We start from the raw sequence: 27908 nt of genomic DNA, 5'->3' as shown, positions 1-27908 counted from the left end.
TTTTGCAATCTTGGCACATATTTATTTGACGGTTAGAAAGTATTTTCGTAATAACAATTTTTTAAATAGTTATTCAGATCTTTTAATGAACAGTAATTATAAGCTATGTACTATATATATTTATATATTTACAAAAAATATACTCTATATTCTTAATTTTTAATAAAAATAATAAGAACGTAATTTGTAATAAGGAAATTATGTATAAAATACAAACTAATGTCGCTCTAAAAACATCATTTTTGTAGGTAGGTACTGAAGTTATACGATACATAGACCGTATTCAGTTAGTTATAACAGTATTATAATATATAATAAGAAAATGCAGGAAAAAAATAAATATACATATTCAATCTATTTAGGTACTAATTTTACATGGACCCATCTTCTCACCTACAATATAAAATATTAACAATACGCGAATATTAAGTAGTAGGCACTTTTTCTAAATCTAAAATTCGATCACTTTCCACCCACCACGTAAACAATAAAACATAAACATTTTCCCATGCTACAAACGTATAACTGCAAATGGCACCTTCTCTTAATAAAATAAAACGATGCACAAGTAAAATTCCCACAAGAGAAATATAACAATTAAACGAAATTAACTTATTTTACTTCGATTCACATTAATAAAAGAGTATTTTCAAGTCCACAGTAAATAAAAAACAAAAATTTACTGAACCGTAACAAAACTAATTTTTCTTAATGAATCTCATTACTACATAAATATCATTAGGACATGTTTATCTCATATGATTAAGAAGACCAATTTGAAGCTAGTTTCTTAAGTACTTAATATCACATTAACATATCTTGACTAGGTAAAGGCATACTTACATACATACTTAGCTAGCTACTGTACGTTTCCTGCATAATATTTGATGAATACCACCTGAAATAGTTGAACTGTGAAATTACAAGATTCGCTTAAGCAATATTTTAGCAATATTCCGGTTCAAATTGCTCAAAAGGAAGCTAAGTAACCTGATACAAAAAAATATGACAAACAATACAATGAAAAAGTGCAATCAATCATCATCATTTGCTTTAACCAGTAGATTGCACTTTTAATTGACATGGAATGAGCTAACAGTCTTAAAATGCACCTTTGTGAAGTTGTGTCAAACTCTGTTGCATTGTTTGAAAATGCGACAAAACCTACAAATTGTGGTAAATACTGAAGCTTAACAATTGTAAACATCACATTTTCACATTTTGTTTGATACAACTTGGATCTTGAAATGGACTTTCATGAATCTACTTTGATTTTCAGATACAACTTCTGAAGTACCAGAAATTTATTTACCCTACTTTCTACAGAAATATAGAAAATTTTACCTTCGTTCGTCTAACAAATCTCTTCTTTGTCTGATATGAGATAAACATATACAAAAGTAAATCATTCGAGCAAGTGAGTATTCTTAAATACAAAAATCACATACGGCGTTTGCCTACTAAATTCCTTGAATATTGACCTAGGCGGAGAATGCGTAGTGGCGAACTTCCATAAGGCTCTGATTTCTTTTTCGTTTAAATTGGCTCTTCCGTACAGAAATGGTTTCGAAACATTGTAGGAGTAATCATTAACGATAGAACGCAAGTCTTTTGGGGATATCACTAGATGTTCAATATCTGTATGAGTCACGTGAATTTTTTCCGTCAACGTCCCTGTTATGTGAATATCATCTATCCAAAAATAATCCGCTTTTTGCGCCTCCTTATATAGAGCAAATATTACGTCTGGAGAATAGAGTAGAGTCCAGCCTGGGCAGTAAGTAGGGTAATTTCTATTTGGATATTCGGAAAAGGAAACTCTCCATTTCGAGCGGTAAGTCCTTAGAACCTTTGTATTCCTTCTTGGTGTACAAAATAATACTTCATTGGCACCGTAAGGTGACAGATCAACTGAGAGAAATGTCTTCATCGATGGCATGTTAACAAAAACATCATCGTCAGTCTTAAGGATATACTTGGCCTGTGGGCAATGATAAATAGCATACTTAAAAACCATCACATGTTTATAAGTAATGTTCCTGTAAGTATCTAGAAAGCTTCCCTGAATAAAGTCGTTATGCAATCTATTCTCCTCCTCTAAAGTCTTCTGTAGGTCACTTGAATTAACGGACCCAAGCATAAACAGGATTTTGACATCTTCCTCGTTTTTTCCCCACGTCTCTCTAATCGTCCTCCTTTTCGCAAAGTTTTTTGGCGAGGAATGGACTAATACCAGTAATAACGGTTTGGATTCGTTGCAGACTAAATTGAGTACGGAAAAACTAAAACCGAGGTTAATAAGTTGATTATAATCCGTCGCAGGAAGTTGGCTGATTGGGTAGGAAAATCTACTGTAGTTCTGGGTGTACAAGGTGTAGACGGTGTGCATCTGAGAAGAACGGGGATTCTGGACTATCTGCCATAACAACACGCATGTTAAAACTCCAACCCAAATGAAAAAAACATTCGACCAAAGTCTTTTCTCAAGCATGTTCAAAGCATTTGCCAAGGGTCATCCTGCAAACAAAAACAGTCACATTAGGTACAGAAAAACAGTATAGAAATAGTTACAGTAAAACGTATTGACATATGCCCTTAAGAAAATGTTTTAAAACTAGTTGTTGTAATAAAACCTCTAAATCCGGTCAATGGTAATAGACCTTTTTAGTAATGACGTCATTTTAGCCAAATAATAGACAACCCCATCGATTTTCGACGTAATGTACTCTGGACATAAGTGCCAAAAAAATTACATTAAATATTTAGTCCACGGGCCCACGTGCAAAGAAAGAAATGATTACCAGCAAGCTGTAACTTTGCGTGCAGCTTAGGTGTGACGAGTCTCCCAAGATTTGACTATGAGGAAAATTCAACAGTGGTAAGTTTTCCCGTGATTTTCAGAAAAACATGTCAATCTGGCATAAACATGGAATGTTATAACCAGCACTTTTTTTTAAGTTTAAATGAAAGATATACATTTTTTAAACCTCCCCAAAAAATTTGTCCGACAAAAATGTTGGGTATTTTGAGATTGTCTCCCACCCCAAATATGTCGATTTGGTGACATTATGGTTGGTGACAACCAGCAAGCTGATTTTTCTGGGAGAGTTTGGTAATTTGAAATGAAAGTATCTTATTGTCCGACAAAATTCTTGAGAAGTTTTTGCAGTCCGACGCCCCGAAGATGTTGACTTAACGACAACATGGATGGTGATAACCAGCTGTCGGAAAAAAGCGTCATTATTAAAAAAAAATGCAACATTAATCTGAGAATTTAATTGTCCGACTAAATTATCGTTTTTTTTGCTTGTCCGACAAAATTAAACTATAAAATTTTGCGGTTTCAATACTTACGCATGATGTGGAAGAAAAATTTATATTTAATAAAAAAAATATATGAATAAAAAAAAATTGTTTAAATTTCTCAAATTTCAAAATAAATATGACTAATTTAAATTTATTTTTTTATACAATTACAAAAAAATTGTATGCAGGGTGGTCCCGAGCTAATAGGTCAAAATTCATGGGTAGATTCTCGAAGCAAAAATATTGCCATTTAGCCGAACTTACCTTAGTTAAAAAGATGATAGTTAAAGAGATACAGGGTGTTAAATGTAAAATATTATTTTAGTTTTTTTTCATTTATTCCTTAATAAATGCAAATATCCTCGCAAAATTTTGAGGTTTGGAGTTCCTTAAGTAGAGGAAATGTGTTCACATTTTGGTTAAAGTTCATAGAGAGCGCTAGCTGCAGTAGATTGAATGTGTTAAAAACGACATAACTTTTTTATACTTTAAGGTATCTCATCTTGGGAATCAAATTCTTATTTTCCAAGATATTTGGCTTTGAAACTTCCAATGCTGTTGAACCACTTGTCTTATTGCTATCATTTGTATGCTACTGTCCATTAAGTATTATTCGTACCTAAAATTACATCTTAATTTAAATTGTATGTACATAAATGTGAGAGGGAATGCCGAGACTTCCATTTTTGAGGTTACATGAAATCAGTTGTTTATGGAGAAACTATAAACACCTGTTAAGAACTTTGGCAGCAGGTTTTAAATGCTGCAAAGTGATTTCGCATTAAGGATTTCTACTTTATAACAAGACAATCTTTTAATAAACGCGTTGATAAATGTATAATAATATTTTTAAAATTGGTTTAATTGGTTTTTCAAGAACAAAACTATGTGTAAACTGTTTGTCAAAACAAGATTGCAAATTTTAATTTAAAAAAAAAAAACAAGCAAAAATGTATGCATTCATTGTACAGTTACCATTTTTTATAAAATAGTTACAATAGTTTATAAAATAAAATGTACATATAAGTTTCTTGAACAAAAAAAATCATTTTGATGGAGAGTAATTAAATTAGTTAGTCATAATTATTTATGAATTTCAATTTCTGTTGCTCCTGTTAACAAGATAATTTTCTTACTTATTCTTCTTTATTTTTTCATTAAAAAATTAATTATTTTATAGCGGAATGAACATTAGGTACCATAAAAATAGTTATTTTTCGCATTTTTAAGGCAAATTTTCCAATATTTTTGGCGGACAAGTATATTATTGTGTTATACATTTCAATTATTAGAGAAAAAAATGAAAACCAGATTGGTTATCACCAACAATGTTGTCGTTAAGTCCACATCTTCGGGGCGTCGGACTGCAAAAACTTCTCAAGAATTTTGTCGGACAATAAGATACTTTCATTTCAAATCTTATTACCAAACCCTCCCAGGAAAATCAGCTTGCTGGTTGTCACCAACCATAATGTCACCAAATCGACATATTTGGGGTGGGAGACAATCTCAAAATACCCAACATTTTTGTCGGACAAATTTTTTGGGGGGTTAAAAAAAATATATCTTTCATTTAAACTTGAAAAAAAAGTGCTGGTCATAACATTCCATGTTTATGCCAGATTGACATGTTCTCCTGAAAATCACGGGAAAACTTACCACTGTTGAATTTTCCTCGTAGTCAAATCTTGGGAGACTCGTCAAACTTAAGCTGCACGCAAAGTTACAGCTTGCTGGTAATCATTTTTTTCTTTGTACGTCCCGTGGACTAATTGCGATATTCTGGCAATATTAGAAATATTTAAGAAGTTTCAATCTCCAAGTGACAAAGTAATAGAATTATAGAATTTATATATTTAAATTTATAGAACATTATTGACTTTTATAGTAATTAATAAATTAAGATTATATCAATGTGCATTAAAGATAATTTCATGTAAGCGATGTAGCCTCACAACAGGATATAATTCAAGGAAGGTTCGGTTATGGTTATCGATAATAAACCACTTGATGAAAAAAACACTCTATAAACACACTGACACAGTACAACACCAAGAAAAACAATAACAATACTTATTAGAACTACAAAATGCCAAGTTTAAACAAAAAGAGAAAATACACTAATGATGAAAGGAGTAATTTTTTCCTTTACTAATTTTAGGAATATACTTTTATATCGTTTTTTAAGCACATTAGTGTATATATTTTACAAAACACATGTTGGTTGTTCTTAAATACTTCCAAATCCTTGTAAAAATAAATTAATTTAATTAAATAGTACACAAGGGTCAGATTCGGTACAATTTTAACTAAGACAATTTGTTGCTTGTCGCCTAAATATGTGACGTCACACTAAGAGTCCATTTAAACGAAAATGAAAATATTCGCCACGCCACTAAAAGTACAGTGAAATATGAAATGCAAATGAACTGAACGCGTTACTGAATTTAATGATATTAAATGGTTCACATTCTATTGTATAAAACTCAAATATTACAAGATACATAAACCGAATTTGGATACAAACTAAAATTAATATTTGATAACTGATTTTGTTAGAAAACATAACCACAGAAGTGTGTACAGTTCCATAATAAAAAACAAAATTCGATTCCTATTTTTACAAACACGTCTGTTGTTTGTGTTACTTGAAGCGTCTGGCGCCATCGATTTTTTATAGAATCCCTTGACACACTTCCAGAATACGCACAAAGCAAGAAGAATTATTACTACTACTAAAAACAACCCCCTAACCCCTCTATCCTTACAACAAATGTGGAAAGGGATTACATCACATTCACGTGATGGCTTTGACGAAGATAAGTTAATTTCACAAGGAGAAGGTAAGGTAGTCGGATTTAGGGCTGTCAGGTGTCCCGATTTAGGCGGGATTGTCCCGATTTCATTTGATTTGTCCCGCGTCCCGCCTCGCTCTTAATCGGGACGCAATAATCCCGACTTTCAGTTATGTCGAATAGATGTATTTGTACAGAGCGCACTGATAGAATTTGCACTGGCAAGAGGGGAATTTAATTATTTAAAAAAGTGGTTTAATTATAATGACACTAGATTAAAATCATTAGAAATCATGACTGGAAAATGATTTTAATTTTGACAAAATTGTAGAAGTTGCCGAGAATTTTTAAATTGCAATAAATCAGGATTTATTGTTTGAGGAATATTCAAAATTAAAATCTTTCTTGGCTGAACTCTATATCACCATTTAAAAATAAATTAATTTAAATCATTTTGTTTCCTCCTTGCCTCATTCTAACGCGTCTTCAGAACGCGTATTTAGCTTTATGAATAAAGTGTGGAGAAAGGAGAGAAACTCCCTGTTAATGAATACCATAGAAGCCGAACTAATGGTTAAGTTTAATTTTAAAACGACTTGCAATGAATTTTTCAATTATTTGAAAACCGAGACAGAAAAAAAAAATTGCAACTGGCGAAATCTAATGAAAAATATTTGCAATAATTTGTTAAGTATGTACAATGTTAAACAATAAAGCAATATACTTACTTTGTACATTAAGCCTTTAATTTAACTTCCCTTCGTGCTGACTCAAATGTCCCGCTCTTTAGTATTGGAAACCTGTCAGCCCTAGTCGGATTTTAGAAATTTTTTATATTTATGGTACGTGTAGTTTGGACCTTGAATAAGAATTTTCCGAAGTAGTTCGACGCAACGTTCATAAATTACCGAGATAATCGATTTTGAAGTTTTACCTGACAGCTAAATCCACTTTGTGACACATTCTTCAACTGGGAGCGTTCGGGACTGACACGAGATCGCTGGTTTGAGTTACTCTATACAAGACAGTGACGACAATAGAGTGTATCATTTTTAATTGGTCCACGTGATTTTAGCTGCCATGTTGCATCCAGTGTCAAATTCATCTGTGATGTGTCATGTGTCAGGAGCGTTCTTGTGGTGTTATTCAATATTTGTATTGTTTTATTTTAATTTTGGTAATAATTAGTGATCCTATATTGGGTATTCTGTGCTAAGGGATAGTTATAATGTTTGCAGAAGCTCATATAAGGACGACCACCGTGAATTTCTTTTAGGTTTTTTGGACACTATTACAAAAAATATAACACCTACTATAGGAAGTTAAGGTTCCAGCTAACATAGAAGAACCAAAATTTAATCTTAGTTTTAGTGAATTAAATTCTCTTTATAATGTGTGCGGATATATCGTTCAAAGTATCGTTAAAACATCAAAAACTTGTGCAAACTGTGTACACGCTGTTACTTAATTCTAAAACGCCGATTTATAAAACATTTTCAAAATTTAGCGTACTTAAGATTTTTAGAGAACATGCACTCTTTTTTGCAATGAAGTGGTATTTTGTTTCTTCTTGCAGATGGAAAGTGTTTTACATCATTTTTTGCGATTGACAAAACATAAATTTAAAAGTTTTTCTTAAAAGAAATGTCTGGTTTAAATTTAGATCTACCAAATTGTCATCAGATCAAATATAATATTGTTAAAAGATTTATTATGTTCCGATTAAACATAACTTCCAAAAAATGACAAAAAGCATAAAAAAGCTTGCATGTAAAAGTATTGCTGGACATTTATTGTAACAAATACTATCACTAGTATTAAGTATTTATTTTTGTAATGTAAACTCAATAAATTTCATTGTGTAATGTAGGTAAGCTTAATTTTACTTGCCTAGAAAATAAAAACCATAGTTGCTACTATTATATATTTGTCCTCCCCTATTGCACAAATAGATTCTACATTAATTCATTATTTAAAATCACTTTCCAAGCGAGTTATTTGCTTAAAATCTGTGCGTAAAATTTATAATAAAAATACTCTTGTCTTTAATTTATTTTTTATAAGTTACTTTTAATTTGACATTGGATGCAACATGGCGGATGAGCGAGGTTTAGTCGATATTGTCACCACTGTCTTGTATAGAGAAACTGTAGTTTGAGTCCGTCGCGTGAATTTTTTATATTTTTTTCAAAACGCACCATATGGTTTTTTATTATTTTTTTCATCTCGAAAATTATGAACAAACGAAATATAATAAATACTTATGTATATGTAGAAATATTCTTCAAATATTTCATTAAAATGCACAATTGGTTGATAAACAATATTTATTATGAATTAACAATAAGATTTCATTAAAAAAAAACAAACTAGGTCTGGTAGGATGTTCTTTTATTTTATATTTATGTTAGTATTTGACATTTTACGCAGTGTGACACGAGCCAGAATGTTAGCTATCATAAAAAAATGGGAAGTAGAAATTTTTTAAGCATCTAGCTTCCTTTCATTATCTTTTTCTGATCTCGAAAATTATGAACAAACGAAATATTATGAAAACTGTATGTAGGAATATTCTTCACGTGTTTAATTATCATTTTGAGCTAGGTTGTGTGGGTCGTCCACCGTGTTTAAAAAGCCGCTTACAGAACACACCTGCTCGGGCATAAAAAGTTTAGGTAAATTCCACAAAGGGTAGAGAAGCATCGAAACTGAGTGATGAAAGAACAATCTTTCAAAATGTTAACGAAATTTGCTTCGACGTCGATATTTTGAATACAAAATGCGCCTGTAAAAACAACATTTACACGACATGATAGATGCTTATAAAAATTTATACTTCCCATGTTTCTATGATAACTATCATTCTGGCTTATGCCACACTGCGTAAAATGTCAAATACTAAAAATAAAATAAAAAACCTATCTGACCTCTTTGTTTTTTTTTTTAAAGAAACTGTTAATTCATAATAAATATTGTTTATCAACCAATTGTGCATTTTAATGAAATATTTTAAGAATATTCCTACATATACATATTTATTATAATATTTCGATTGTTCATAATTTTCGAGAAAAATAAAAAACCATATGGTGCGATTTGAAAAAAAAAAATGTCACGATACGGACTTGAACCATCGATATCGTGACTGTTAGTCCCAAACGCTACCAATTAGGCCACGCTCCCAGTTGAAGAATGTGTCACATCTAGTGGATTTAGCTGTCAGGTAAAACTTCAAAACGATTATCACGGTAATTTATGAACGTTGCGTCGAACTACTTCGGAAAATTCTTATTCAAGATCCAAACTACACGTACCATACATATCAAAAATTACAAAAATCCGACTACCTTACCTTCTCCTTGTCAGTAGAGAACTTCTGGAGTATAGTAATAATACTTCTTACAGTGTCGATAGAATTGTGTTTGTTATAACCGAGGAGATTAAGATCCGGTGACCTCGCTGGCCAATCTATAGGCTTTCTTTTGCTTATTCACTGGTTTGTAAAAATTTCCCTTTCATTATTATTCCCTAACGTGGGGGGGTATGATGTATATCGTAAGGCAGTTAAAGTATAGAATATTCCGGTAAAGTCTCATGAAAAAAACGTAAATAGCAAGGTAAAGTTAAAAATAAGTTGGATCAAGCTTAACCACAGGTTTTTGATGATAAAAGTATTCATTCACCAGAACTTTTCCTTACTTGCACGACATTAGTTGAAATCAACTATCCTTCCCATTAATTTGTATTTGTTGTTGACTTTTACGTAATGCAAATGTACTTATTACTTTTCAATTATTATTCATAAAACTCTTAATTAACAAATGCGCAAATTTGGAGCATTTACGTATGTATGTATAAATATATTAAATTCTACATATATTTTTAATAAATAATTACAAGCCACGTTACCAGTAACTTTGTTTGGAACATAATTTTTTTCCTTTATGTCGGCTATTAAATTTCGATAAAATTTAAAATTATTAAAACAGTAAGATCGAGATCACATTAAAACACAACACTCTGTTTCACCGGTTGTAATTGGTGTAATTTTACGAGATTTTATTCAACCAATCAACGATCGCATTATCTCGAGCGTAGATGTAACGGTTTGTCGAACGAATCATTAATATTGATGCCAAGATTTAAGAAATTTTCGTTACCAGTTCAGATGTTTCGTCTGAATGGTTTCATAAGGACTAATGTACAATTAGTCTTCTCACAGACAGTCTGCCGGAAACAGTTTATAAATAAACCAAAACATCTCTGCAATTTAAAACAATTTATCAAAACAACATGACAACATATCAGATACGTTGTGTTATGAGTTAGGATAATATTTAAATGAAAAAAAAATCCTCGATTTTAACCAACACATCACAAAAATAATGACATTAATGAGAGGAATAAACTTATTTAATATTTTTAAATTCTAAAATAATCTAAACGGTACCTATTTAACAAAATGAGAGAATGTAGAGGCCAATAATAAACCATATCTAAACGAGTAAATTTATGAAAAATAATGTAGCCGTAACCCGAATATCGTATTCTACATTCAGTCTTGCGTAAGATTAACGACATAATGGATTTAATTAATTATTCATCTCAATTAAAAAAAAGTACGTGACCTAAGTTCAAGGACAACAAAGCAATGGCAAGGTTAAGATGACTTTTTACATATATTTGGCTCCAAAAGTCCGTTAATTACTATTTATCTCATCTTAACTAAAAGTGAGAAAAATATACGACGATGCCCTGCATGACGTCTCCCTATACAAGGTGTATGGAGTCGAACGGACTATACTTCGAGGGTAGCTTCCTTGGATAAAAATAATCCGATTTAGATCAAGTTGCCTACCTACTAGATCCACCACAATCATCACTTCCACTAAAAAAAAAAAGAAATAAGCCTGCATTGATCTTCGGCTATCCTATCTATATAGAATTAGTGAAATCAAATTTATTCAACAATAAAAATCTTTGGAAACCTGTAATAAAATCTTTACCTTGCACCCTGTTCATTTAATTTCGAAGGTTTTTTTATGTTTTATTGTCAGCTATCAACTGGTAACTAGAACCTGAACAAACATTAGAGTTTTACGAGTACCTAGTAAAAACTGATTTAAATCAGAACTATGTAGAAAGCGTGACATTGGAATATTACCTGTATCTAACAAAGTAATGAAAATACAAAATGCATTAGTTTATCAAAAAGATTTCTCCTCCGGCAGATATAACAACTCGTTTCAGTAATACGAGGTCTCTTCAGCAAATAACCAAACTTTATTTTTTTAAATTTTAGGTATTGCAGTTCTGGATAGCATCATTTGAAATGGTCTTTAGCTGTGACGAATTTGCTTTGACGTTATCAATAGATAGTCTGAAAACGGAGTGCTTTCAACACTGATTTTAATTTTGGAAATAAGAAAAAATCGCAAGGAGCCAGGTCTGGCAAGGGTGGCGAGTAAGAAGGGTGGGGGAGAACAGCAATCTGATTTTTGGCACACTGAGGAACTGACAAAGCTGAGTGTGCGGGCGCATTTCATGGCAAGCAAGAACCGTGGGTTGTCTCGTCACAACTCTGGTCCGGATTTCTTCACGTAACATCATTTTGACATCGGAACAAGACTGGCGTGCTTTCTTGGGATGTGGTGATCATTTGCCAATCCATTGTGATGATTGAACTTTTGTGTCAATATCGTAGCAGTAAGCTCAGCTTTCGTCTCCCGTTGTGATCCTTTGAATGAATGTTTCATCTTCATTGGATTGTTCAAGGAGGAGAAACTTCCACACGATCTTCTTTCTATTATATGATCATCAAACAAAGAACAAATGCTGCAACTCGATGCATGTTCAATTTTTCAATCAGGATGATCCAATTAAGATGCTAATCTCTACTGCAACTTCTCTCACAGTCAATCGGTGATTTGCACACACCACATCCTTGACTTTCTGAAAGTGAGTCATAAGTTGAAGTCAAATTCCTTCCTGGTCGAGGACTATCTTCAATTGACTGGCGACCACTTGTAAATCGTAAAAACTATTTGTAACATTACATACGACCATCTCACGAGATTACATCTCCGGGAGCTTGTTTCAAAAGTTAAAACGTTTTCGGGAAAGTTTTCCCTAGTTTCAAGCAAAGTTTTACGTTGCATCGTTGTTCCAGAAAATCGCACATTTAAAAAATTGCCACTAAGACTTAAATAACAATATCACGAAAACTAAATGAGATATCAACATTATTTATATATAAAATTTAAAGTCTGTTGTAAAGAGAATTGTAAGAGCTTTCAAAAGAAATATTACTCAACCCCCAATGCCATTTAAATATTTTGGGGTGATGCTTACCCTTGCTTGGGAGTGAAATTGGCGGAGTCAAAAATACCAGCAAAGAATGTCCCCCTTTAATCTAAAATCGAAGGGTCTGAGCGTTTTTCTACAATCTTGACGTAGTTCCTGAAAATGGCTCTTTCGTTTTCATTTGGCCACCCTGTATATTTAATATTTATAAAAATATGTAGGAATATTTCCCAGATGAATATGTTTTTCCTTTCACCTATTGCTAGAGTATTAAAATAACTTTTAAACAATGAATCAACTTGTGACGCTAGATTTTAGAAAAAAAAGCAGCAATATGATCACAATAAAAGTACACTTACATAACATATTGGGAACACTTGACATTTATATTAGGAACATCTGCTTATAATTATATCTAAACATCAACTGGAACGAAAAATTTCAACTCGAACAAAATTCTCAGAGCTTGTATATGTATACATATGTGAACATTTTTAGTAAAAGCTAAATCAAATTTTTTGAGGCTGAATCAAACATCGTGATAAAAAATGTATTGTACAGTAACCTTGTGTGTCTTGTTTCATACGTAAATCGACATATAGATAACATCCAACAACGTCAATAAATAATTAAAATTTGGCGATTACACCTACCAAACTCGTCATCCGTGAAGCAACTACATTAAAGTACAATTTTAGTCGTTACCGTTTTATAATGGAAATTACATTTTCAGAACACCGACAAAACAAACATAAACTTTTTCTATTCCACTTACTTGTCCAAGGCCAAACAAATAAAATAAATATTAAGGCACTTCATTATTTTGATTCAATCTGGCTACAACGCAGTGTTTCATTTTTAGTGACTGACTATTCATCTAGAGATTACACTGCCACACAAAAAGTCAAAATTTATGACTTCACGACAAATTTAGGAGAAAAGTGAAATTTTTAGGTGAAACTGGTAAAATATTTTGTCCAATATATCATTTTCGTAGTACCTACCTATTTTGAAGGGCTGAACATGATTAGTAAGATTTACCCATAACCTCGAAATTTCTCAGAAAATACACTATTTGGGTGAATACCAGCCCAAATATGGATCAAAACTGATTTTTTCCTAAATTTTGACCAAATAAGTCAGTTTTAACCCATATGAGCCAGTTTCACCCAAATATTTCATTTTTCTTCGAAATTTGTCATAAAGTCCCGAATTTTGACTACAGAATCTTGTTCAGCCCATTGAATTCCTTCAGAAATTATATGTAGGTCTCTTGGGTTTGGACTTTTTATTATGTGGCTGATAACAATCAAATATAGCAAAAGCTCTCGTTTTGCCAAACCTACAGATGCACAGTGAACACGAATATCATGTACCTGCCGAGAATAGTTTAACTATTGTCTTTACATATCAGCTGCACTGATGTAATAAAATATGCAAAAGTATTATTGGTAGTAATTTGATGCTAATTAAATATGCTCAATAATCATGCAACAGACAGAAAAAATATAAGCACAAGCTCTTACAGATAAGTCTTGTTATTCAAACTAGTGAAATAACGTAAAGCTTCGTCGAGTTAAATTCTTACCTATTGACATGTTTCTAAGACAACCCGTCTTTCGCGATAGATTCGTTGCACTTCTTGCATTAAAACAAATTCGTCTGCTTAACCAAGCTATTTTAATAACGTTCCTTTTACAAGTTTCTAGGTCACGCTGTTTCTTGCTTTGACTTTCGTCGTCTGAATTTTTATTGGCTCTACCAAAATATTTTTAAAAGTTTTTCCAAATTGTAAATGTGTTTATGCTGAATAAAAACGAAATAACGATTAAAAGCATAGTAGATTATTGAACACTGTAAAAAATCGTGTGTCAAATAGTTGTTAATTAACATCAACCAATCAAGGTCCTCTTTTCGCGAAAAAGCACAAAAATGGCATTTCAACAATTACATTAAAGTAGCACAAATAAGGATATGTACAAGTCAAGGCAAAGCCCTGAAAGGTAGAATGCATTCAATTCATCTTTTGGAGCTGACTTAATTGTTACTACTACTACACATTAAATCCTTACGATACATTTATTTAGGCCCTTTAAATTACGAATATGTGTACCATTTCGTAATTATCTGGTACTTTCATTCAATTCTCAGTTATATAATCTATCAATCTGTCTACCTAATTATCCTCATTATTAAAAATTATTTATATTACCTACGTCGCTGACACTATATTGACTTACGACTGACACTCTTGACACGCAAATAGAGAACTTCAGTTGTGGTTCAAATATTATTAAACGTGAATTAAGCATATTAAAGACAATATAACTACTGGATAATCAATAGAAATATGTTTCTAATGCTATTGGGACACGTGTCCATAAGTCTGTGCGAATAATAAAATTACCTGATATTATATTTAAAAGTAAGTATATCTGCCTAGTAATTTTATTGGTAAAAATCAAACTTAAAAATAATATATAGGAGTAACGATTATGGACATGAATATTTCATTCCATCAATTTTTTTTGTTTATTCGTAAGTGCTATTTAAGCACAAGTCCGAAGTGTTTCTAGTACCTGTTAACTCAAAATGAAACAAGTTTATTAACTAATTATTATTATCATTATTATAAGTTTTCCAATTCTGGATATACTAAAAAACTTTAATTCTAACTAGTTCTAAAATTCTAACCAATTTCTTATCTTAACTAGTGCAATGTTTTTCGTAGTATTGCTAAAATTAGTTCTGGAATTTTGACTTTGACAATCACTGCAAGCACTGTAAAAAGGGAGGTTCCTTTGAACTCAGAAATTTCTTTATATATTATCATTCACAATAATACACCTGTTCACCGAATTATTTTTTGCCAACGTTTTCTTCCAAGCCTGAAAAAATCAGATCTCTAAACACAATTTTCAAACAAATTTTAAAAATCAGTATCACCATTAAAGAAAATTCTTTAAAGATTTTTGGACAGAAAACAGAAAAGATGAAGATAGAAGAAAAAAAAACAGAATAACAGATTGATATTTGTAATTTTCCTTCAAAGTTTCAAAGAATAGCATTAGCCCCTTATTTCTGACTTTCGCAAATATCCCACGAATTGGTGACAGTTTGATTGACAAATCCTCGAGCTAATAAAATAGGGTTATTGACCAAATTTCAAAAAGTAGATAATATAATTCTACACGTATATGTGTATATACACAATTAGAGATTGAGAAATGCATCAGAACAGTTCTAAAATAATTATTTAAAACTGATTTTTTATAACATTTCAAAACGGCTTAATCTTCAAATTCGTTTATTAAGTAAAATTATTATTTAGTAATAATCAATTACTATCTTCCCTTATAATTAAAGCAGAATGTGTGAATCGGGATTTGTGAAAGCTACTTCGTAAATTTTACCGAAAATTGATATTTTTATGATCATGAATTAAATTTTTAAAAAGAGACGAGCGTTTTAATATTGGTGAAATCAGAGGTATAAAAGCAGTCAGGTAAGGATCAACATATTTAATGAATGATTTTATTGTGTTTATTTGTATAAAATACCTACCTATTTATTTATGGAAATTTATAGTGCAGTTCGGGAGTCTTATGGAAATAATATGGAATGTGGAAAACAAAACACCACTTAAATTTTGTTGAATCCATTACAATCAGGAAATTAATAATAATTATCACAAATAATCTTAATTGATAGACTGCTGTCACTAGTGTCACTTTTGTTTAAAACACAGGAAAGAGGGCAGCACGGTTTGATGGACAATTTTGACATATTTTCTTCTTCTTCAAAATTATGCAATAGGATCGCTACTAGCTTCTTGTTCAATTGCCCCTTATGACGTCAGACTAGTTTTTAAGTAACGAAAAAATTCGTAAATGATTTCTACCACTAATTTGTCATATATTAAAATTTGACTATACAGGCAGGTTCTTTTATATAAAATCTTTGACTCAACAACAATTTGTATATGGTTTGTTTTTATAGTGAACAACCCTATTAATTGATGCACACAACCTTTTCAGGCATTACAGGAAATGATTTTTGGGCTGTATATTATTTGACAGTATTGTCCCTATTAAAAATTAAAATATACTTAGTAAACTAAAACTATATACAAGGTCTGTTCAGAAAATAACCTAACTTTGTTTTAAAATTTATTATTAAATTTATACACTATTGGTCCTTTCTCCTTCAAAATACTCTCCTTCTTCATTTGAAATAGCCTTTAAACTATGTGAAGAATTTGCTTTGATCTCATCAGTAGTCTGAAACGGCATCCTTTCAGCGCTAATTTTAATTTCGGTAATAAGAAACAATCGCAAAGAGCCAGGTCTGGCGAGTAAGGAGGGTGAGGGAGGACAGTAATCTGTGACAAAGATGAGTTATCTCGCCACACCTCTGATCTCTTTTGTCTCAATGTCGTAGCCGTAAACCCAGCTTTTGTCTCCCGTTATGATCCTTTGAATGAATGTTTCATCGTCATTGGATTGTTCAAGGAGTTGACGTCAGACGTCCATACGATTTTCTTTCTGTTGGTCACCAAACGTGGAACGAATTTAGCTGCAACTCGATGCCTGTTCAAATTGAACAGGCATCGATTCAGTAAAAATTTCATGGCATGACCTAATTGAGATGCTAACCTCTTCTACAATTCCTCTAACAGTCAATCGGCGATTTGCACGCACTAGATCTTTGACTTTCTGAACAACGCAATGCTGTTAACCGCATATCACTAAATATCTTCATTAGCGCCTATTTCAAAAAGTTCAGTTATTCTCTGATCAGACCTCATATTAAATCGACTGCGATGAATATCAAATATTATCCCTGGCAAGGAGACCAAAAATTTTATATACTTACGCAATAATCTAATAATAGTGTTTTATTTATTTTTAACAAGCTGAACCAACAGGATGATTGTAAATCAAAAGTAAAAGTTGTTCAAGTAAGGATTCTATACAGTACGCAAAGGCAATATACAGCATATTTCGTATAACATTCTACTCCCCCACCCCACATATTATTTTTTTTTTACTTTTCTGCCTACGAAGCTACGGTCTGGTTTATTTACTGACCTTCCACAATGGAGAAGGTAGAGATTACCAGGAAACCTGTGCATAGTTATGCTTTCCCTCTAACTAAAACAGATATTTAAATACTTTGTAACATAATATTGTAATCAGAAAATGCCTTAAAATCACAAGGAAATTACCTAAAATTTTCATCTTTACAATGTTTTCCTGGATAGAAAGGCAAAAGGGTAAAGAGAGTACAATGTTATGTAAATAACCTTGTACAATTAATCGATTTACATTTAGGAAAATTCAATAGCCTATATAGAACTAATGTAATGTATTTATACAAATACATACAAAAGTTAGTAGCTATGATAAGAAAATATACTGTTAAGTTTGTTGTAAACACGGCTCGCACTAATTGCAATTTTGAAACCGACAACATGGGAAATTGGCAAACGAATATTTTTTTCCCTCACTTGAATCCTAAAATAACTGAAGGTTGCCTGGTTCAACAGCAAGAGATTTGATAAAGTTGGAAAAACCTATGTGTTTTAATTTTAGCTGTTAACTTAAGTTGCTATTCGTATACAGGATCTATATAAAAAATTTAAATGCGCTGTTTTCCTATACAGGGCGTTGAAGTTAAAAAAGCATATAACATTTGCTCAAAAATATCTATGAATTTATTTGACGTAGATTGATGGAACTTCATGAAAAATTTATTGAGTGGTACAATAAGAATTCTAGAGAATACTTCGGAGCCACTGAATATTTTGGAAACAGGACACATAATCCCTAATGATCTTCCTAAAAAAAATATATGTTCCATTTTTCAACAAGTCAAATTTTTTGGTATACCTAATGTAATCATCAAAAATCCAAAAAACATTGACGTTAAATGTTCAATTTTCTAAAAAAATCTAAAATTTCTGTCAGTATTTTTTTTAATTTTCATGATTATGTTGTGTTTAAAATAGAACTTGAAATGAATGTTTTGGAAACGCTTGGCCCTTCGAAAAAAATTAAACACCTGTTATCTTAGAAATGATGTACATAGTTCAATATACATTTCAAAATTCTAAAGATGTTAATAACAGTGTCGTCCAGTATATCCAACAAAGGTTGATATAATTGACCTAATTTAATGAATCTTCACCGTAAGTTACCATAATTATTTTATTAACCCTGTAGAATTGGAACTGCCACAAGAGGTCAAACGACCTAGACACAAAGTTGATTCGTTTAGTGTCTAGGCGTTAAAATTTTTTAAATGTTTTAGTTTTTCTCAAATGACACTAACGATTCATCCGAAACTCTACAAAGCATTATTTTGTTTTTTCTTAAAATCAAATTTTTAACGATTGTTAATGACAAATCAGATTAATGTCAAGATGTAATATTGACTAAGCGTTAAAAAGGTATCATATTTCACTAAAATACTATTAAAGTTGGATCAATGATAGGTAATTAAAAGAAGGCAAACATTTCGCAAATTTATTTACTAATTTATTAACCAAAGGCAGACATACTGGAAGTATTTTGGAAATAGGAAAAGAGCATTTAAAACCTGCATCTGTTGTAATAAAAGCTATACTTCATTTTATGAAAACTAGAGCCATTTTTTAATTATTAGGTTAAAGCAAGCCTATTACGCCTAGGATTTCCCACCGAAAATCAGCACCCCGGTAACTTTTACTCGTATAATTTCGAGTTTATAGAAGAAGCTACCTGTAAAAGTTGTCTGGCCCTTTGATGCCTTCAAAAATTAATTTTTGGAAAAACAGTTAAACATAAACATACCTACGCGATTTTTGGGATGATCGCTGTTTTTTTAAATATACTGAAAAAAAAATTGTTCCCTATACAGGGTGTTCCATTTAAGACTGTATCAGTACAGCGTCGCTTGGGAAAATATCATGAAACTGTTACAATTTTTAATGCAACACACTGTACACAAAAATTGTTTACTTTCATCTAGAAGTCGCGTATGCACTCTTCAATTATTTTATTTAACGAATTTTCGAATCCCTTTCACTGTAAATAATTGGTGTGGTGAATGTACTTAAATTATTGAGTATATTTTCACTTATTATTGAGCACATTGGCAATTTTACTAGTTCATGACTTAATCACATAAATATGTACTCTAAATAAAAGTCATGTTTAGTATATTTCCTCCTAAATCTGAGTGAGATCTGAGAATGTTTCCAAATTTCGGAATTTTTTTACCAGATTGTAACATTGTCTACCAACTTCACATTCCATTAGGTCATCTATTATAGAGATAAGTTCACAATTGTAAAGTTAGGGTTATCTTTGGTATGCAGTAAATATAATAAATAAGGTCCAGCATATTCGGTCCTGAGTAAGATTCGGTTAATTAAATGAATAAATTGCATTAGATCTAAAGGAAAGAAACTTTTTCTGGATAGATTCAATATGTAACAACAACAATAATATGGATCCCGAGCATAGTGCAATATTTTGAGTGTTAGGATCTTTAATTGATTTACTGTTTCTTATTATAAATCCTAATTTCTTAAAAGCTACCTTGACAATATAATCAATGTTGTGAAAAGCATGAAATGCTATCAACATAACCCGCAAATCCTTAGAACTGTATCGACCGGGTGTTTGTGAATCAATATAATAATCGTATAGCACATTTATGTTAAGTTTGATGTTAATAGACTTCAAGTTTATTGATATCTTGCTGAAGATTGTGGGCCTGGCTGACTGAAGAGATGGAAGTATAGATTTTAACATCATCAGCATACAAAAGCTTTTCACAATTTAGCATATCGTTAAGGTCGTTAATAAATACTAGAAAGAGTAGCGGACCCAAGTTTAGACCCTGATGAACCCCCAATGTAACTACGTAAATATTGGATTTCAAACCGTTAAATTTAACATATCGAGTTCTATTATAAAGATATGACCGAAAAAATGTTAGTAAATCGTCGCTAAAGTCAAATATGTTAAGTTTTTGTTGCAAAATCGAATGATCTATCCACTAGTTTTATTAAATAGCAGCATTGGAAAAAAAATCAAGACAAAAATTCATGAAAATAGTGGAGAAGAAAACATTGATAATGCTGAGTGCCGAATAAAATAGTATTTCCGATCTCAATTGAAGAACCAGGAGGTTGGCAGTAGGTTCAGTCGCTGACGCAGCAGCTCGGCACTGAAATTTTTGAAAAACTTGGCCTTATATTTATTTAGCGATACCCATATACAAGTCTGGTCGCCCAGTTGAAGAAGGAGCGCGCGGGCAAACGCGGCACAAACACAACCGCACTGGGCGACTCGGCCATAAATTCAGTGTCAACAAATGGCCTAGCAGTACAGTGCAGCAATGCGGAATTTGGTGTGATTCAGGTAATTTTAATTTATTATAGGCACCTTCTGTTCACTAGCCTAATAAAATATTTAAAAGATATTTATTTAATTAATTATCTCAATAAAATATTTACTTACGTGAGAAGAATGCAAGATATATACGAAAACTAATCGCTTAACTAAGGAATAAAACAATAAAAGGAAGTTAGATAAGGAAAGTGATTTGAAATTAAAATATGCTTTAATTTTGCATGTCAACCCATATAATTTTATCTTGTGTGACTAACCTAACTAAACGATGCTTCAAACATTCCATGTGTATTTAAATCAGGAAAAATAGATCTAAATAAAATATACAGCAAATGAGGTTTTAACTAAATAAGTAGACACTAAGATTTTGCAAACTATAACTTCCTTAATATTGCAATAAAAATAAGGTTTGTAAAACTGTATCAACAATTTTTTTATCTGAAATTTGGTAACATAGACGACTTAACTTGGCTCCTTTTCTTTAATATCAAAAATTAACTGTAAGAAAATGTGTAAATTACCCTTCTTTCGACATTAATTCAGAAAAAACTAAAATACACCAAAAATTATTGCATTCTTTAATTTGAATGGGTAGGTATAAAACATGAAAATTAGTACGAAAACATTTTTAAGGGTGTAAATAAACGTCACGTTATCAGATTCTGAAAAAAATATGGCTGATACTTTTCAAAATATAATTTAGATGCTTGAATGACACTACTGGGAATACATTTTATTAGTTATCTCCATAATATATTTCACAAAAGTGAACTTAGACAGCATTAGTATTAAATAAAGTTTTAAATAATTTTAAAAAGAGGAAAAACATTGTTTTTATAACAAAAAGAAATGAGAAGATATTTTGAAAATTCAAAATATTATCGTTTTACAATTATTAAATAAAACTAGGCAGATTTGTTTAAAAATATTAATAGGTAATAAGACTAATCATCAAATTTAATTAATTACAATAAGTAAAAATAAATGTATTGCAGTCGTATAGTCGCCATAATTTATGATTCTTATTGCCATTACATAAGTTAGCTGCTAGAAATTAATGTTTTTTATTTCTTGATAAAACCATCAGATGATTAAAATTTTGGGAAATTCTATTCATTTCCTACAATTATCGATACGAAGAATATGTATGTAAAACAATTACTTGCAAATAACTTCCAAGAAATCAATATTGATTCACTGAAATACTTCTACACAATTATATTTAATTATACCATTATAAAAGTAGGTAGGCTTAAAGTTTTATTTCATAAATACTTTTCCATACCATCGGGTAGGTATATTTTTTAAGTTGGTGCTAAAATCAATAACCCCTTTATTGATTTTGCTCTACGAATTTCTCAAACGCCTCAGTAATTCCTGTCTCATTTTTTATAAAATATTTTATAAATTAAAAATTAATTTAAATAGCATTTTCACATTTTTTATGCGTATTATCATTTTTCTTTAAGAAACACCTACGAAAAATTATGTTGATGTACAAATACTCGTCACTTTTAGTACGAGTATAAATAAATTTATACCAGTATTAGGCATAGTTAACGTTGTCCGATGACAGACGATACAGATGGACATACAAAATAAAATATTTTTCTACAAAAATTATTATATTTGTACATTTAGGATTCACGAATTTTCAAATTTTGTCTTACTTCCCCTAAATTGTCCTCAATCTTTTTTTCTCAAATTCTCTGACCAGGTTTTTTCGGATTAGTAAACACTTACACTTTGAGCTGAGACACTAAAGAAAGTGACCATAAAAAAGAAAATTTGGTGTAACGTTTCATATTGATTATAATTTTTTCAAGAAAAAAATTAGTTTCACTGGTTTATTTAACTCCTAATTACAGGTATTAGAGATAAAATCACTGTTTATTATACCTCTACCCTTTAGTCTTCAATGAATATTACAACAAAAAATGTTTATTGTAGCAAGTAAAATATTAATCTTACAGGATTGTAGGATTTTAATGTTTTATGTCTAACGTTAATTGGAAAATAAAAGAGAATGGCGATGGAATTGTGAGTGGTAAATTTCTGTCAAAAAATAAGGTCGCTGGGGCTTCTGTCTGTTCTGCTATAACCTCAAAGTATCTCAGGGACTCAGGGGCCTTTCTTGCGATAAAAATAAACACCTAAAATAGGGCGCTTTAAGCAGCATGCAGTAATTGAAAGATAGGTATTCACAATAGGCAATTTATTCAAAAACATGCGAAGAACTGCAAATGCAAATTTAAAATCCATAAATAGAAACAATCAGGTATACTTGCCTGGTCAAACATCGTATGTATACGTTATTGTAATGATTTACATTTTACAGTTAACCTCTAACTCATGTTAACTCGACAACACTTCTACAACTGTTCGGGTAAGAGTTTTCATTTAGTGAGGGCGAGAGATGCTGGAGTATAAAATATCGATTGCTGAACCTAAAACAGCGTGCACTGCACACACCGGCATTATCAATAATAAACAAAACTCGTACATGTAAACGCGTCGCATATACGAATATATTTATAAAACTGCTCGGACAATTCGATTTCTCCTCGTTGCACCAGCCCCACGCAATAACTACCAGGCAGGCAGCACCGGCTGGTAAAAGTTCAGATATTTTGTTCGGCATAGCTAACTGTCCCTAAAGTCTCGAAGGGGCGTTACCCTCTCTAGGTGCCATCCAAAACCGAAACCGCGAGAAGCAAAGATCAACTTATTGGCAATAACTTTTTGGTTTTTAACGGATGAATGCCAGGTTACTGAACTTTTGTCTTGAAGTATTACAAATAATTCTTTAATATCAACTAAATGAAAACCATTATGTAATTAAACACATATTTTTGCATTCCATGTTGGATATTGGTATAATTAACTTGTCTTTATATTGACAACAAATATATAAAAAGCATCGTTAACAATATGTAATTGTAACTGGCTGTCGATAATAAATTTTGCAATAAATAGGTACCTAAAAATAAAGACTCAACATTTGCTACAGAGATCTTAAAACCGATTTAACTTTTAAAATTGATTTAGTATTTTCGTAAAATTTATTTTTAATTACTTATTTCAAAGTATATGAAATAAACATGTTTACTTTATATGTAATATTCTCTGGGGTCTGGGGCACTTCGATACCTACTTCGTTTGGTCAATATATTTAAAAAATATTAAAAATAAATGGAACTCCATATCATAAAATGCATGATTTTATGCAACCAATTATACTTTCTACCAACTGTCGAATCATGGAGAAACCATTAATTCCATGATCATTAATAACTACTTCTCATTCTGGTTGCATGCCTTTTGTACTAAATTTTACAAAAACAGCGTTGCGCATTCCTTTTGTTCTTTTTATGAAAATATTTAAAGTAACTCGATACTAAATATTGTTTTTGGCCATATTTAAGAAATAAAAATAGTTATTGGCAGATACAAATATCAATTTTAACGGAATTATTGAAATATAAATAAGAATTATTATGACTATTATGATTCTTCTCATTTCAATTACAACAACTTTTTAAAAGATTTACTCTCTGTTAACAGGGATTTTATATCTTCGTTCGATAGTGTAAATGATATGATAAATTTTTGGAATGAAAATATCGTTGACGTTTTTTATTTCCATGCACCTAAGAAAACGGCGAGAATTACTAAAGCCTCTGCTCCTTGGTTAACATCTAATCTAAAATTTATGATTAAACTTAAAAATGCTGCATATAAAAAATATAAATCTGCTCTTATTCAGGAATCGTTTAATGAATATAAAGAAATGTGTAATTTTATGAATAATGCAATTAAATCTGAAAAGAAGGCTTTTTTAACTTATAAATTTGAACAAGAATCAGACACCTTCTGGAAAACTTTAAAAAAATTAAATTTAACCAAGTGTAAAAACAATATACCCACTAAACACGAAACGTAAATGAAACGTTGCAAATGAGATGTTTTACTAAACATTTGAAACATTAACTAGAAACGTTTCTGTTTCATTACAGAAATGTAGCACTTGAAAACTTATTTAGTGAAACATAGCCGAAACGTTACAATTGAAGAGAGCTTGAAACATTACTCGAAACATTCCCTTTCGATCTCGGAAACATAACAGACGAACAACCCTTTGCTATTTTTGCTTATCTTATGGAACATCGGCATTAGTTTAATTAGTTAAATTTTGCTCTCATTCCTCAATCCTTCTCAAGCGTTAGTTCATTTGCCTTTGTTATATAAAGACATAATTAGAAAAAAAAAATGTGGTAGCATATTTATAATACAAGTCTAGAAAAAATGTATGTTCTGACTTGCGTAGACTGCGCGCGTTGTTTCCCGTGTGTCGTTTCAATTCGTATTATGTTAGGTTAGGTTTGCGGTTTGTCAGTTTGATTGGTTTCGTTGTTATTCATCTCTACTTTGACGCTATTTTATGTGATAATTTGTAGTGTGTGCAGTTGTGGTTATTGTTAGGTGCATATAAAATAATGAATATTGATGCAAAATGTTTAAAACGATATGTGTAAAGAGATTTCCAATTTTGCGTCACATCTACCTAAATATAGTTATACCCACTACTATTACAAACAAGAGGACAAGGGACAAGAACTAAGGAAATGGAACAACAACTATACGTTTCGATATAATTTGAAGAGCAACTACTTAGTCAGTGAGAACTATTTGAAATATGGATGATTCAAGTGAAATAGACGTAATTTATTTTATATTTTGTACAAATGTTTATATTTGTTTATGTGTATAGGCATGCTTAAATAAAAGAGTTTAGGTATACCTACAGATATTTACTTTGTCAAGATATCATTTTGTATCCTTATTTCTGCTGTATAATTTATTATTATTAAAAGGATATATGTAATATTGACCATGCGTAGAAGAAATTATAACTTTATATTATTTTTCAGTAATGTTATTTGTTTTTCATGTACCTACCATTTTAAGATTCATAATCATAACTAACTTTTTCTAATTATCAGTTCGTCATTGTTACCATATTCATGAAGGTCTCAACATTAGAAAATTTCCATTTCAGAAGCGTATTTGAACTATATAAAATGTGTAGCTTTTTTTTAATGCTTCTGATATTGTTTTGTGATATTTTTATTTGTACGATGAATGGCAAAATTCATAATCCATATTAGAAACTTTTTTCAGTGGCTTCTCAAAAAGAAAGAAATTCTTAGTAAAAGTTGCCGCATCCCCAAACTAGAAGAGCATATTTATTTTTTTTAATATACAATGTAACTTTTTTTAGTTCGAATTAAGTCATTCACAATACAAATAAAAATATCACAAAGGAGTATTAGAGATATTTAAAAAAATACTCACACTATTTATACTATTTCAAAAACGCTTTTGAAATGAAAATGATCTAAAGTTGAGAGCATTATGAGAACAATATGGTAATAAAATTATTATGTTACTCAAACATTTCTGAAAATATACTGAAACGTAAAACAAAAATATCGAGGGCATAAATGGAACATAAAAAGAATGTTACTGAAACCAATTTTTTGAAACGTTTCATTGGAAACGTATTTTGGGGAGGACATCTTGGGCTTCTAGAACGTTACCAGAACGTTGCATGGATTTTTTATGAAACGTTTCAAGAAAAATGGAAACGTTTCTGAAACATGTCAGAAACTGAAAAATGTTAAGTGGGTAATTTTCCCATTTGACTCACAATCATTTAATTAATTTCTTGTCAATAATATTCCTCAATAAATTTAATTAATATCAGTTTACTGATGCAGTTATAGATAAGTACAATACAATTTTTCCTGATGATGGGTTTTCGTTTTCTGAAGTAACAACTGAGGAGGTAAATAGAACAATAAGTAGTATCAAAAAACCTCAAGCTAAAGGCTCTGACAATATTAATCTAAGGCTTCTTAATATAGTTATACCACACTTAATACCACATATTACATTTTATCATTAATACGTGATACATAAACACAACAAAGAAGAATTTCGACCACAAGAATTTCTATCTATCTATCCCCATTACTGCAATGGGGGGTAAATGTGTATTTAGTATTTAGAAAACTATTTTCAATTAAAAATTTTAGTGCAACATTAAAAATTTAATATCTAAAATAAGAGTGCTAAACAGTGAAAACGGTAATGTTGTAGGTATTCGAATAAAATATAAAAGGCCTTTCTAAGTAATTTGCAGTATTAAAAGGACCAATTTTTGGACATTTTAATTTTTGTTAAAATATCCTTATTAGAAATTAGGAAACACCCTCTATAACAGCTTATTATATCTTAGCTTCTATATATTTTTTCATGTAAGAAAATAATTGTTTCATCCTGTTTTCCAACATTTTTAATACCAATTAAACTCATGTTTAAACAGGTATGGGAGTATGTTTTGTGGATTATTTAATAACGCAACTGAAATATTTTGTCAATAATTTCTAAGAACCACTTTTTAATCAATACTAAAAAGTGTTTTTACTAAGTAAGTGTAGAACATAATTGACACTTTATTTGCATTTGAATATATATGGTTATTTTTATTTTAATTTGATACAACTGACGTGCAATTTTTAATTTAAAGTATCACGCAACATTTTGCCAGGACCATAGTAGTTAGTAGTAGGAAGTTTAACTGTTGAGGGCTTTGACATAGCTATTTGATCTTCAATGTTATTACAGTTAAATTTTATATGTAAATAATTGGAATCAGACATAGAATGTACTAAAAAATATGTATTTAACCTTTTGCAGATACACTATAACTACTCCTTCGTAACAGTCTCGATATTTAGAGAAAAAAAGTATATTTACAACTTTATATAAATGAAACACAATATAATTAATTATACCAGGAATAATCAACCTCCTACAAAACACCATTTACATGAAAATCAACAAGCTACGCTGTATCTATTTGTATATTTAAGTAGTTTAACTATAGCAAAACATTTTCTTATTGTTGTATTATTATAAAAAAAACTTTAACAATTACTGAAAAATAAATAAAAGGTAAACTTTTTAAAATATCTCAAATGGTGTACTGCCATGTTCAATGATTGTTAAGGTTTTAATTCGGAAATGCTTATATCCA

General features: G+C 30.7%; 1 protein-coding gene across 2 annotated transcripts; it reads right to left on the bottom strand.

The window, feature by feature from the left end:
* Positions 1 to 23377, bottom strand: LOC108906374 (beta-1,3-galactosyltransferase 5-like). 2 transcript variants are annotated; one of them, XM_018709609.1, is made up of 2 exons: positions 23095 to 23377; positions 1 to 2517 (listed from the first exon to the last, which is right to left on the bottom strand). In XM_018709609.1, the coding sequence occupies exon 2, from the start codon at positions 2489 to 2491 to the stop codon at positions 1406 to 1408; it is 1086 nt and encodes a 361-aa protein (XP_018565125.1). In that variant the 5' UTR covers positions 2492 to 2517; positions 23095 to 23377; the 3' UTR covers positions 1 to 1405. The 2 variants fall into 2 exon arrangements, with proteins under 2 accessions (XP_018565125.1, XP_018565126.1); XM_018709610.1 differs by lacking the exon at positions 23095 to 23377 and adding an exon at positions 10960 to 10978.
* Between the last annotated feature and the right edge of the window lie 4531 nt (positions 23378 to 27908).

Source organism: Anoplophora glabripennis, unplaced genomic scaffold (assembly GCF_000390285.2).
Source record: "Anoplophora glabripennis isolate ALB-LARVAE unplaced genomic scaffold, Agla_2.0 scaffold139, whole genome shotgun sequence".
Classification (NCBI taxonomy): Eukaryota; Metazoa; Arthropoda; class Insecta; order Coleoptera; family Cerambycidae; genus Anoplophora; species Anoplophora glabripennis.
This window is presented reverse-complemented; position numbering and strand designations above follow the sequence as displayed.